A 14,431-nucleotide genomic window follows, 5' to 3' on the forward strand; every position below is an offset into this window, starting at 1 on the left:
TTACATTTCGTTTATTTGGAAACTTGCAATTGCTAAAAAGAAAACACACACATATATCATTAGCGTTCGACGATTTCAATAACTTCCAAAACAGTTACTTTTAGTTACCGGTAACTGTGGTAACTTTAGGGTAACTTAAGGTAACTTGAGCATAACTTAAGGTAACTTGAGCGTATCTTAAGGTAACTTAACTACTTATTAAATAATTTGGTATCTTTTTTAAAATTTAAAAAAGTAAGTTAAAAAAAATTTAAAACTATTATTGATAAAACTGTGAGAAGAATTTACATTACCAATAACACACGCGCAGATTTCATTTGTCGTTGCATACGAATATTTAAAAACATTTTCAGTAACAAAAAAGGAGAAAAAGGTCAAAAATTAGTATCTCGCTAGAAAGAGGGACTAATTTTTGACCTTTTTTTTAAATTTTAACACCTTTCTTAAATCTGTCGCTAAGTTTTTTAACTTCCATATTCTCCCCCAGCTCATACTTTGATTATGAATAATAAATAACAAATTTTATTTAACAATAATATAAAAACTAAACAATAAATGTTTTATAACATCATAAAGAAAAAAATGTTGTAATAAACAATGAACAAATCTAATAACAAATAAGTAACAAAAGTGGGTGAATAAATATGTTATAATTTTTTGTTGTTCAATAACTAAACTTTCCTGTTTTTCACACTAAATATAGTTTCAAAGATTAATTTGTTGCATAAAACATAAGAAAATTTTTGAAACTTCAAGAGTATATATTCTCTGCTAAAAAAGGTGTTCACTAAGTCAAATCGTAAAAAGAGCTTGATAAAGTCATTTCTTCTTCATCTTCTTCAGTATAGCTTTCATTGCATAAGTAATTTTGTTTATCTTCCTTGTCTAATAAAGATGAATTAATATATAGAAAAGCTAATTTTTCCACATTTTCATTTAACAGTCTGTTTCTTCTCTTTTCATGAGAGTAATTCCACGTCAAAACAACCTTTTTTTATTTTAAATGCAACCCTATGTCCTTTGATTTTTTTTATATTTTTACCATAGTTAGTACATTATAAAATAAGATAAATTCCGAAATTTCAAGGTCTAACTCCCAACGGTTCGTGAGTAATGGTTGTTTTAATTTTGGCTACTATTATTGTTTTGGTGATTTTCCGCCATTTTTAAATTTACATTTCTCCTTATAAAATCAAGTCTATAAACATTTGAGTTCTAAAAATAAGTGACTTAGTTAATTTCTAGGTGAGGAATTTAAATATATAAATAAAAAACTCATTTTATAATTAAAAAGTACCTAAATATCAATTATAAATGTTAAAATAATGGACACCTGCCCCAGTAAAATATTTAGGTGTGCAGTAAATTTTTTAAGCCAAAAAATTCAAATTAGATCATTGTATGTTTGAAGAACATTGTGTGAAAAAATCATTTCTGCCAAACACATAGTTTAAAATTTAAATGGAAAATATTACAAAAAAAGCAAATATAGCATATTTCGCTTATCTTAGTATTCAAAGTAAATAAAAATGATGCATACTTGAATTGATATAGAATTTTTTATAATATATCTATTGAAAATTATTGATTTACAAATATATACTAATTAATTTTGTTAAAATCTTTTTTTGAAAGTTCATATTTGTCTGATATTTTGGTGCACTTAATAATGTTATTACATTAATAAGTGCACCAAAATGTTATTGGTGATTGGTATCCAACAATAATCATTCCTTTTCGGCCAGAAAAACTGTTCAGATGGACCGTTTTTTGAGTGCAAAATTCAAACATTGCATCGATTGTTAGTATTTGATTTTTCTTTGGACGTTTTCTTGCTGTAGTTCGTTTTACTGTATCACCTGTTGCATCACAAGAAGATTTGCCATGACTGGTTGCAAAAAATATCCATTCAGCTTTCAATAAAAAATCTTCTGAGTGATGGCATAGATTTTGAAAATTTTTGTACTGTCCTCCACATCCATCATAAAAGTAATACAATTTGAGAACTAAAGAAGGGTTTCTTTGATATAATTACATTAAAAATATTTTAAATCAAATTACCTTTCATTTTTTTATGCACTTTATAAACATTTCAACAATTGCCATTTTTCTTTTCAAATCTTTTTCCAAAGTAGTGAAAATGGTGATTACAAATGATGAATAGTTCTTCACAAGCACGCAACTCAGATCTCCATAAAATGCTTTGACGAGTATCAGTGTCTAGGTCATGTAGTAAAAAAATCTCTTTATTTCTAGAATATGAGGTTTTATGGCATTCTGACTTCAAAACTTTACCAATATCACATGAAATCATTTTGATAATGAATTAAAGAATGTTAAACTTGCAAATTTAAAAATGCACAAGTATTAATTACATTATTTATGTAGAACTAATTGCAACATTTAAATTAGATGAATATGTCTGAATTCAGCAATTAAACTTTGATAATTGGAAAAGACAAGGAACCAAGGAACAAAAAGGAAACAAAAAGTACATTAAAAAAAACTTTCACAACTTGAGAACCATTAGATTTAGATTTAGGTAGGAATTATCATTTTTTCCTAAAGTACTTTGGCGAAAATTGAAAAAAAAATCAGAGAATTTAGGGTTGTATGGCCTGGTTTTTTTGAAATGGAATTACTCTTTGGAAAAAAAAATAAAAATTGCACGTTTAATTCAGGAGCGGATCAACGGTATTTTGGTGTTTGAGTTAAATAACTTCCAGGTAAGTTCTACATTCCAAACCTTTGAATTTTCATACTTATGTCATTTAAAGATGTTTTGCAAAAATTTGCGCTGCAAAGAACTTGGGAACAAAAATACCCTAAATACCCTAAGAAATCTAAAACGTAGGGGAAATTAATTTTTTGAAATATGAGTTCTAATATCCTAAACAAGGTAATATCCTAAACTAGGTAAAATTTTTTTAAGGTAATAAAATTTCATTGAAAAATAATGGTTTGTTTAGAAATCATACCTAATTAAACAACCCCCCTTGTTTTGAGGGGGTTGTAAACTCTACATGGTTATACCTTCTGAATGCCAAATGATTTTTTTGACAAAATTTTAAAAATATGTACAATTTTTAGTCTTATTAAAGTACGTAATTTTTCTGTTTGGAAAAATCAATTCCCTTCACGTTTGGGCGGATGATTTCTACTTTTTAGGGTATTTTTGTTCCCAGGCTCTTCGCAGCGCAAATTTTTCCAAAATTTCCTTAAATGACATAAGTATGAACATTCAAAGGTTTGGAGTATAGAACTTAGCTGGAAGTTATTTAACTCAAACACCAAAAAATCGTGGTCCGCCCCTGCAATTATATATACACTTTTAGTACAAAAGTAAAATATTTACAAAACTATGTATTTGGCATAAATGATTTTTTCACACAATGTTCTTCAAACATACAATGACCTAATTTGAAATTTTAGGCTTAAAAAATTTACCGCACACCTAAAAATTTTACAGCGGCAGGTGTCCATTATTTAACATTTATAATTGATATTTAAGTACTTTTTAATTATAAAATGAGTTTTTTATTTATATATTTAAATTCCTCACTTTGAGATTAACTAAGTCACTTATTTTTAGAATTCACACGTTTAAAGGCTTGCTTTTATAAAGAGAAATGTAAAATTAAAAATAGCGGAAAATGACCGAATCAATAATAGTAGCTAAAATTAAAACAACCATTACTCACGAACCGTCGGGAGTTAGACCTTGAAATTTTGGAATTTATCTTATTTTATATTGTACTAACTATGGTAAAAATATAAAAAAAATCCAAAGTCATAGGGTTGCATGGCCTGGTTGTTTTGACATGGAATTACTCATGAATGAAATTATATGTGCTCCAAACTCTTTCACTAGAAGCAGAAGATGTTGAAACTGTGAATAACCTGATTGCAATTTTAGATAAATTTGGAAATTTGCTTTTTCCAATAATTGCCCAGTATCGAAAATTTGATATTTTATTAATTTCTTCTTTGATATTGTCTGACATAAAAACAAATTGTGTTAAATATTTATTCAAATCAAAAATAGCTAAACTGATTTCTATTTCTGAATTATAAAATATTGTAAAATATTTTTTTAATTGTTTCAAAGTGTCTAATTTATCTGAACCAATCATGTCATTACTAGCATATATTGGTGATAAAACAAAAGCAAATCCCATAGATTTTGTATGGAGAAAGGCCCACCTTTCATATAACAACTTGACAATTATTCCTGAATCTAAATCATGTTTTTCAAAATGACAGAGGAGTTTTTTAAAATCATTATAAATGTTTGCTAAATCATAATTATCACTTTTCAAATTTTCCAATTATATTACTTGAAAATTCAAGTATGGTTGATAGGCTTTTGACTTCTCTCCAAAACTCACAATCAGAAACAATTTTTATAAATGACTTTTTTTTTCTGATTCTTTAATATTTGACATAATGTGATCCTCAATTAAGAGTTTAATAATAAATTTAGCATTCATTAATTTTGATAAACAATTATAATGAGTATACCAACGAGTGTCAACAAGAATCACTAAGGTATTTTGAATTCTATACTGTCTTTTTAATTCATTAAACCTATATGAAAGCAATTGTATTCTTTTGATAAATAAGACAACTTGTAAAGCAGACGTCATTGTTTCTTTAAAATAATCCAAAGAAATTATATCTTTTATAAGTAGATTAATAACGTGAGCAGCACATCTATTAGCAAAACTTTTAGGAAACTTACATAGTTTACAAGGTGATTATTTCGTATACTTGACCAACCATCCCTTGTAATTGAAAAATAAGGACTTTCACTTATCATTTTTAAGCCAATATTGTAATACTTTTCATACTGATTCCTCAGAAGAGTAGTTCTAATAACTTTTTCTGATGGCATATGGTTTAAATAAGCCGGTCTCAAAGCACCTATAAAGTTTTTAAAAGCTAAAAAGTTTATAACATTAAATGGAATTCCAGTTCGAAAAACAAAATTGACAATAATTCATCATATTGCAATTGCTCAGGTTTGCTTAAAGTGTCCATCCAATTTATAATGGTAGCATTTTTATTTAATTCTTTTGGAACATCAGATCTTCCACTTTGTTGACTTATCAAATAACACCACTATGTTGTTTACTTATACCAACTTTATTACTTACAGGTTTATCAAAAAAAATCTGTTTTTCTTCATCAGATATACCAGAACAATTTATCAGACAACCAATCCTTCAAGTCGGCTTGACGTCACGTGAAAACACGGAAAAAGCAACCATTATGGTTCGGGGGAAAACAAACAGAGTTTTTAAGTTAAGCGATACTGCTAAGCGATTGACAAAGCACAAAAGACAACCATGCGTTCCTGGTTGTCAAACAAATAAATTAAAAAATCCAGAGCTTAGATATTATTGTTTTCCAGCAAAAGAAAGTTTAAGAATAAAGTGGATAAGTGCTATTCACCGAGCTAAAGTTGATGATTCTGGTAGAGTAAAACACAACAAAAATTGGTCTCCTAAATCAAAATCAACCTATGTTTGTTCTTTGCATTTTATATCAGGTAAATAAATATTATTAATACATTTGAAGCTCGTTTGATTGTTTAAAAATAATTTTCAGATATTAAACAAATTATTTTCCTACTTTTAGGACGGAAAGAAAATTTTGAAAAACACCCTGATGCTATACCTTCTAAATTTCCATGGACAAATATAAGATCTCCATCTAAAATCTCAAAAATAAATTCATGCAATGATATAGTTTCACCTCATCTTCAATTAAATTTACCTAATATATCTGGTAGGATCCAAAGATGTCAAAGAAGAATAAAAAGGGCTTCTGGTATTTATATAAAGTTATATATAAGTATATAGATATCATACAGGGTTTTGCAAGCTAATGATTTGTTAATAGTGTTTTGAAATATAATAAAGTCTTAAGTATAAATATTTAACAAATAATAGGAAAGTTATAAGGATAATTAAAACTTATCATTTTAGTTGCAAGAAAATTGATCAGCAATCCTAAATCAATAAAAAAAGAATTATCTGGTGAATTATATGGTTTTAAAGAAGGAGTTGATTTTTCTGTTAATGATGTAGAAATGGAAACTTTTACTGATGATATGAATTTGCAATTACCTGTGGTATCTTCTCCATCAGAATTAACTTTTTCTTCACAGTCACCTATTTTTACTTCAGAAAGAGAGGGACTTTATAATGAAATGGATGAACTAAGAAATGAAAGGGATTGGTTAAAAATAAAAAATATTGAGTTAAAGTTAGCTGCATCTCCATTTTCTTTAGAAGCTTTGAAGCAAAATCCGTCTGTTTGCATGATGTTGACTGGCTTAGACTTTAAAGTGTTAGAAAAGACAATAATTTATGTATGTGAAGATTTATTTGACAGCAGAAGACCAACAAAATTAAGTAGTTATGATCAGGTTATTATAACCATAATCAAGTTAAAGCAAAATTTAAATTTTGACTTAACTGCATATATATCTAACATTAGCAAAACAACTGCTATTGAATATTTTTACAAGTGGCTTGATATAATGTATTGGAAACTTAACTTTTTAATAAAAATGCAAGATCGAGATCACATATTCGACACTATTCCTTGCATTTTCAAAGCTAAGTTTCCACGTTTATCTATCATTGATTGTTTTGAGATATTTGTTGAAGCACCATCTTCGCTCTTAGCAAGGGCTCAATTTTACAGCCAGTACAAAAGGCATTGCACAATTAAAGTGTTTATTTCCTGTACTTCTCTTGGGGCAATAAATTTTTTGTTAAAATGTTATGGAGGCAGAGCTTCGAATTTACTAATTACACGTGAATCTGGATTTAATAGTAAACATATGCCAGGAGACCAAATCTTAGCAGATCGTGGATTCACTCTACAAGAAGACTTTGCTGCTGAGAGTTCTGCTGAGTTGTTAATTCCTGCATTTACAAGGGGTAAAAAACAGTTATTGGCCAAAGAAATTGAAACATCTAGAAAAATTGCATCTGTTAGAATTCATATTGAACGAGTAATTGGATTGATGAAAAACAGATACACTATATTAAAAGGTATCGTACCATTAAAGATTATAAAAAATATTAAGGATGAGTCTGCAAATAGTATTTTGGCAAACTGTGATAAAATAGTTACTGTATGTGCTGCTCTGATAAATTTGGGAGAAAGCATTGTATTTAATGATATGAAAATCTAAGATTTACTTTAATGATTATTTATATTTGTAATGATTATTGTATATATATATATATATATATATATATATATATATATATATATATATATATATATATATATATATATATATATATATATATATATATATATATATATATATATATATATATATATATATATATAAATATATATATCTGTGTGTGTGTGTGTGTGTGTGTGTGTGTGTGTGTGTGTGTGTGTGTGTGTGTGTGTGTTAAAATATTTAATAAATGGGAAGATTTTCATTATAATATAAACTTACCTATTTAATTTTACTGAAAGTTTGTTTAATTTTAATTGTTGGTTATTTTACTGAGTCATTTTTTAATCCATTTTATTGATTTACTATGTATATTTTTTGTCCGTTTTTACATCTCTTTATGGTCTTCGAGAGTTTTTTATTGTTAAATAATTTTTTTTTTAAAAACAAATAACATTTACATGTTTAAATCATGTTATTTTAAAAAATTATAACTCATTGTATGCTACTGCAATCAGTGCCTTTGAGAGGGAGGGGTAAAGAAGGCAATTTAACCAGGGCACCAAGATTGAAGGGGCGCCTGCCGACCGGTTAATTTTATATTTTTTTTACAATAAATCGAATAAATACTAATAAATGTAAATGTGAAATCTGCTTATTTTTTGTATTTGAGGTTTAAATTTAGTATTTGAAATAAAAATGCACTAACTGCAAAAATAATGTTAAACTATATTTATAGATTAGAATCCGTGTTATGAACAAAAAAAGAGGCAGACCTGTTTCGTCTGCCTTAATCTAAGATATTGAATTCAAGATTATTTCCTTTGAACGTGTTTTGTCAATCCTTGCCTAATAAGAAAATAGCAGAAAAATATTTTTTTTAGTCAAAGCTCGACCGCCAAGGCTCTCCACTGTTTCTTATGCTTTTTTTTTTTTGGCTTGAAAGAATCATTGCACCATGCGTCGCACTTCTAATAATAAAGGAAATAGGCTAATAATCCGAGCACCATCGAATACTTTGAAATACTTTTTACACATGATATTTTATATTTATTTTTTTGGCTATTGAAAAATAAATTAAAAAAACCAGAGTCTCTTTACATTTAGTTTACCGGTAACAAAGAGTCGTAAACCGTAACGCTCCAAAATAATCCTAATAACAATTTAATCGCACAAAGAGTTTATGATACATTTATGATATTAGGACTATTAAAATATTATAATTTTTTCGTTTTTGGAAAAGGTTTTTTGTCACTGGGTAAATAGCATTGGTAAAAATAATATTTTTTCTCATAAACTAAGACAAATAAATTTAAAATGATATTGTTTCTTTTTGTTTATTCAAGTTTATACATTGTTTGCAGTACCATGTTTTACCTTTATCTGGACTACTTACCCAGCCATACAATTGCAATGACCTGCCAGGACAGTCCCATCCGATTTAAAAGCTACCCATGGCTTGTGACATTCATCAGTAGTTCGATAAGATGGTCTCACATCAGCACGCATAATATATACACCACTTTCTAATTTGAAATGAACAGTTGTTTGAACCCAGCCTGATATAAAAAATTTCCACGCATCCAGTGATTTAATATTTTCCATCGCCTCTGGGGAATAAACTCCTATAATTTAAAAAATAAAAACTAAATAAAATCATGAAACCTTAAGAATTGATTAAACTTGAAAAAATATTAAGACCAACTTACACGGAGTCTTGATAAGGTAGTGATACAAATGATGATAAGTCAGTTGTGGCCATTCATTCGGGTTGTCAATCCAATTGTCTGCTGGAAACTTGTAAGGACATTGACTTAAACCTGAAAAAACAGTAAGAGTAAACTTAATCCTAAAAAAACAGTAAGAGTAAACTTAAAACTGAAAAAACAGTAAGAGTAAATAGTAAAATCAAGTAGTCTAGCATGCTTTAAAAAATAAAAAGTTTTTTTTTAATTTTCTTATAAGATTTATAATACATTAAACACTAAATCTTATAAAAAAGTTAGGCTTGAATAATCTATTATAATATTAAATATTAAGTTAAAAAAGTAAACTAAATGTTTATTCAGAACTTATAGTTTAGAGAACTTTACTTTTCTTTAAAATTAATATTAATTTAATATTAAAAGTTTTAATATTAAATTAATAATACCAATAAACATTTGACAATTGTTATAGTTTAACCTTTAATTAACCTTTTAACAATAATTTGACAAAATCGAATATGTTATGTATGATTTAGTATAAATCATACATAACATATATGATTATTAATTATGATTATAAGTTATAAAAGATATAATACTAATTATGCTTATTATAATACTAATTATGTTATAATACTAAGTTATAATACTAATTATGCTTATTATAATACTAATTATGTTATAATACTAAGTTATAATACTAATTATGCTTATTATTATCAAACATAATCTCTTATTGTTCATAATCTTTTAAACAATAATAAAAAATGATGCATAATAAAAAATTATAATTTCAGATTATTTAAAAAGTGCTACCAAGTAATGTCAACTTTTCATTATATCTTTCTTTAGATGTTGTATCTAGATTTTCAAAATATTCATAAATAGATTCCATAATGCTAAAAATAAACTAACAAAAGCAATATTTATATAGAAGAAAGCGCTAGCCACAAAGTTTGTTTTCCCCTAAATCATAATGCCTTCCAATCGCGAATTTTGATCACGTGATTTTTCGACTTGAAGGATAAACTTCATTCGCCACAGAGAATGCATTTTCCTCTTTTAGTAAAAATATTCCTGCTTTTTAGATATTTTTCAATACATATTTTAGCTTTCATCTAAATCAATGTTAAATAACAGTAAAACGTGACTTTTCAACTCAGTGAATTAATACTAATTCAACAACAACGTGATAATTTTATTTATTTAAACACATAACCAACAATTTTGTTGTTATATAAAACTTATTTAGCTCTAAAAGACTTAATATTTTATTTGAACTTTTATGTAAAATTGTTATATTTACTTAAAAACTAAATGTATATAAAAATGTTAAATTGCTGAGCATTTTGAGGTGCTGTAAACTAAACTTCAATTTATAGCACCTCGAAATCTTAAACAATTTAATATTTTTTTATACATTCAGTTAAGCAAAAATATAACATCAAAATCTTACATCAAAAATACTTTAAAATAAAACACTTACTTTTGATAAAAATATTCATAATAAATGTAATAAAGATATAAAATATGAAAACATTTGATTAAAGAACATCCACTTAAATACATATTTTAAATTTTTAAAGCACTTGCGTTGATCCGTTTGGAAGTGACCGGTAACTAGATTTAAGCTACCGGTAGATTACCGGTAACTTACCGGGTAGTAACGTTACCGGTAAGTAACTTGCTGAACCCCATATATCATGTGTGTGTATAAAACATACACATGCGTTTCATGGATATTTAGAAATAATACTAGTACTAATCTAAAAAAAATAGCAATAACAATATTAAAATAGCAATAATATTATATTACATATAATTATATTAAAAGCAATAATAATAATTACCCACAATGAGCCCAACATTTTTCAAACAGTATCTCTCCAAAAAATGGCATAAAGACAAGTTTTAATATAGTTTAGTGATTTAAATTGAATATAAAAAAATAAATTATTCCATGATTAAAATATGGTAAATTATTCCATGATTTTATGCATTAGTTTCTGATTTATGGTCGCACTAACTGATCAATGATTTAGGATATATAATTTAAGGTTACTAAAAGATGGAAGATAATAACGAGAACTTTTTATAGAAGCAAAGAAATTACAGATTGAGAGAGGTATGGTAACTTGCGTATGACTCTAGACAAATTGCGTATGACTCTAGACAAAAAAGACAATTTAAAATATGTACAAGAGCGCGCAATTTGATAATTTTGGATAGAAAGTAAAGGATATTAGAACTCTTTACAATATTCTTGAAGGCATATTATTTAAATGTCTTATTTTTAGATGAGATATTCTTAAAAATTATTGGTTGATAAGTAGTTTATAGGGTATTTCACTGAAATTATAAGTATATATATATATATATATATATATATATATATATATATATATATATATATATATATATATATATATATATATATATATATATATATATATATATATATATATATATATATTAATACAAACAAGGTACAAGCAACAAGGCGAATCCATTCAACAATGAGTTTAATAAATTATTTACAAACAAACAAGGAGGCGAATCCATTCATAATGAGTTTAATAAATTATTTACCATATATCGATTCTTTTTCCAAAAAAAGGGCTTAAAAAGTATTCCTAAATCAAAAAAGAACATTAGTCATCAAAAACTAACCATATAAACAGAAAGCTCTTGATTTTTATTACATTTTTATAGACGGGTTGGAATTGTTTTGAGTTTGTCCGTTGATGTACGCATGCGCAAATTCTTCGCACTCAAAACAAGTCGTTGTTGGTTAATTTTTTGCTGGACTTCGTATGAAACTTCTGAAGATGTGGTCAAAATCTTTGTATTTTAGTATATTAAACGGTAGTGATCTATTAGATTACAATAAGAAATTAACATTAGCAAACAAGGACACGTTACCGTACCAGTATTTTTTTTTTTTTTTTTTTTACAAGTTAAGATATAATAATATAAACAATTACAAGTAAGGATTTTTACTATAAATAATAAAAAAAAAAGAATGCGGAGACTCGTAGAAGGCCTTAAGGTCTTGTCGTCGAGAACCGCTGCAAATTCGTTACAAATTTACGTGTTACATATTTTAAAATAAATAAAAAAAAACTGTGTTTAACAATATTAGAAGAAAAACATAATTTAAATAAAAAATGGAAATTTTTAAATAAATTTCCTTTTAAAAGTATAAAAGTATATTATCAATAGACAAAATGATTTTCTTAAGTTTCCTTTTATAAGAGGTATAAGTCCATTCATGAGAAAAGTCAAAATGTTTCAAAACTATTTTATTCCAAAGAAAGGCTCCTCGGAAAGAAACACAAGATTTACCAAAATTTGTATGCGAAAATTGTAGTCGAATAGAATTATCATTTCGTAGATTGTACTTGTTTTTTTCTTTTATTGAGTATAGGTTATGAAAGGAAGAAGGGGAATCGTTGGTTTTACATTTATATCCATCCATTTATATGTATCCATCATATTTATATGTATCCAATCGATAAACGTTCGAACTGAAGCCAATAAGACTGCTGTTACTAGTAAACTGTGTCAATGGAACCATTGCAAAATATATCTTTTAATAGACCAAAACGTAATGATTTACCATGTAAAATAAGATCAGCTAAAAGTGCTGTAAAAAATTATTCCATCAATGCAGAAGATTCCATAAAAAATTTGGGTCTAGATAAAATTCGAGAACTACAAAAGGTTATGCCTAAAACAGCGTATTTTAATTACGTAAATGTCTTAGAAAAATACTGACGGTACATTGACATCTGATAAAACAGAAGAAAATCTATGTCCAGAACCTTTCACAAGTCTGTTTGATTATGAAGCAATTAATTTAGATGATTCTGCTTTAGATGTTTTTTAAAATTCAAAAAATACAAATCAACTTACACCTCAAGTTCATTTGATTTTTTGTCTGAAATTACTAAACTGCAAAGTTTATTCAGTACATGGAAAATTCACAGAGCAGGGAAAATTACAGCCACTAATTTTTATGAATTTATGCATTTCAAATATAACAACTCAAGTAAGTCATTGCTTAATGAGCTAATGTGTTATACGAAAGCACATAACACACCTTCCTTAACTTATGGCAAAGAAATGGAATGTAACACTATGAAACCATTATGAAAGAAAAACACAAAAACTTCCAATTGCCAATTTCAGGCCTTCACATTTTATACAATAAACCATACTTAGGAGCTTCACCTGACTCTATAGTAAGCTGTTCTTGCCATACTGTCGGTTTGCTAGAAATAAAATGTTCATTCAATTATCGAAAAAGTTTAGTGAACTGGGAAACAGATAAAAATTTCCCTATTGATTCATTTGAAAACAAAAAGAAAAATCATAAATATTATGCACAAGTGCAAGGTTAACTATATGTTCTAAATAAAGAATATTGTGATTTTTTTGTTTGGGTTTCAAATCATTATTTATTAGTTCGAGTTACAAGATACTTAAAATTTATTGATGAAATAATGCCTTTGCTCTGGAAATTATTCATTGAGTGTTTACCTCCTGAAGTTGTTACATGCAAAAATGATGTATGTTTAGACAATAAACAAAAGTATTAGGGGAGACCGGGGCACGTTGGCCCACGGGGTAGGTTGGTCCATTCGAGTTTATTCAAAGGCTAGACGCTTTAACTAGCTGGGAATCTAAGTGAAGGTTGTTAGTAATTCAATCCTTTTTTCAAAAAAAAAATCATATTTATCGGACCATATTTGAGTGTGTAATGCCGTTTTAATAATTTTTCATACATCAAAGTAAATTTTGAAAAACTTGTTTAACGTGTTTATACTCACTGACGATTGACAGTACAGCATTATTCAAATGCCATACTTAAAGGTTATAGTGTAAGGATTATTTTAGAATATAATGTTCCACAAAATTAGGTGACAGTTTAAGGCGAAAGTTGTTCATACTCTAAACATGACAATGTGGCAGATTGGCCCGATGCAACCGGGGCACGTTGGCCATGTGGCCAACTTGCCCCGTAGAATTATAAAATAATTCAGGTAAATTTGTGACGGAAAAACTGTTTTTGTTATAAAAGTATTAAAACTTGTAAAACATATTAAGATCAGAAATTAGCCTCATGAACAAATTGGCATTTGTTTTTATACGTTTTTTTGGGTTTTATACGTCGATTATAAGAAAATATCACTGGAATACATAAGATTTAAATTTAAATAAATTATCTCATTAAAAAATGTAATTTTATCTTAGATTTAGATATGTCTAAACTTAAATGTTGTATATTTTTATATATTTTTATTATATATATTATTTAACATATAATATAACTTATATATAGTTATACTTACATATATAAATTTAATACTTTATACATAATACACTTAACTTTTCATGCTCAATACTTAAATTTGTATATGATGTATAAATTTAATATGGCATGAGTTATGTAAATTATTAATGATTAAAAGTAAATAAGTATTTCAAAAAAGAAAAATATAAAATGTAATTT

The 14,431-nt window shown here is 26.8% G+C and overlaps 1 protein-coding gene and 1 long non-coding RNA gene across 2 annotated transcripts; one reads left to right on the forward strand and one right to left on the reverse strand.

Moving 5' to 3' along the window:
* Positions 1-5,271: 5,271 nt before the first annotated feature.
* Positions 5,272-7,265, forward strand: LOC136089657 (uncharacterized). The gene is made up of 3 exons (XM_065815709.1): positions 5,272-5,551; positions 5,641-5,832; positions 5,991-7,265. The coding sequence occupies exons 1-3, from the start codon at positions 5,272-5,274 to the stop codon at positions 7,208-7,210; spliced, it is 1,692 nt and encodes a 563-aa protein (XP_065671781.1). The 3' UTR covers positions 7,211-7,265.
* Positions 7,266-8,521: 1,256 nt separating this feature from the next.
* Positions 8,522-10,035, reverse strand: LOC136089421 (uncharacterized). Its single transcript, XR_010643040.1, has 3 exons — positions 9,733-10,035; positions 8,920-9,030; positions 8,522-8,835 (listed from the first exon to the last, which is right to left on the reverse strand). It is a non-coding gene; the product is annotated as an uncharacterized LOC136089421 (long non-coding RNA).
* Between the last annotated feature and the right edge of the window lie 4,396 nt (positions 10,036-14,431).

Source organism: Hydra vulgaris, chromosome 13 (genome assembly GCF_038396675.1).
Source record: "Hydra vulgaris chromosome 13, alternate assembly HydraT2T_AEP".
NCBI classification, from domain to species: domain Eukaryota; kingdom Metazoa; phylum Cnidaria; class Hydrozoa; order Anthoathecata; family Hydridae; genus Hydra; species Hydra vulgaris.

What these genes read in the sequence shown, in the direction of transcription:
- LOC136089657 (XM_065815709.1), top strand. Translation starts at nt 5,272, where the DNA reads ATGGTTCGGGGGAAAACAAACAGAGTTTTTAAGTTAAGCGATACTGCT. An exon ending in TTCTTTGCATTTTATATCAG is followed by an intron (nt 5,552 to 5,640) that starts GTAAATAAATAT and finishes TCCTACTTTTAG; the next exon opens with GACGGAAAGAAAATTTTGAA. An exon ending in AAGAATAAAAAGGGCTTCTG is followed by an intron (nt 5,833 to 5,990) that starts GTATTTATATAA and finishes TTATCATTTTAG; the next exon opens with TTGCAAGAAAATTGATCAGC.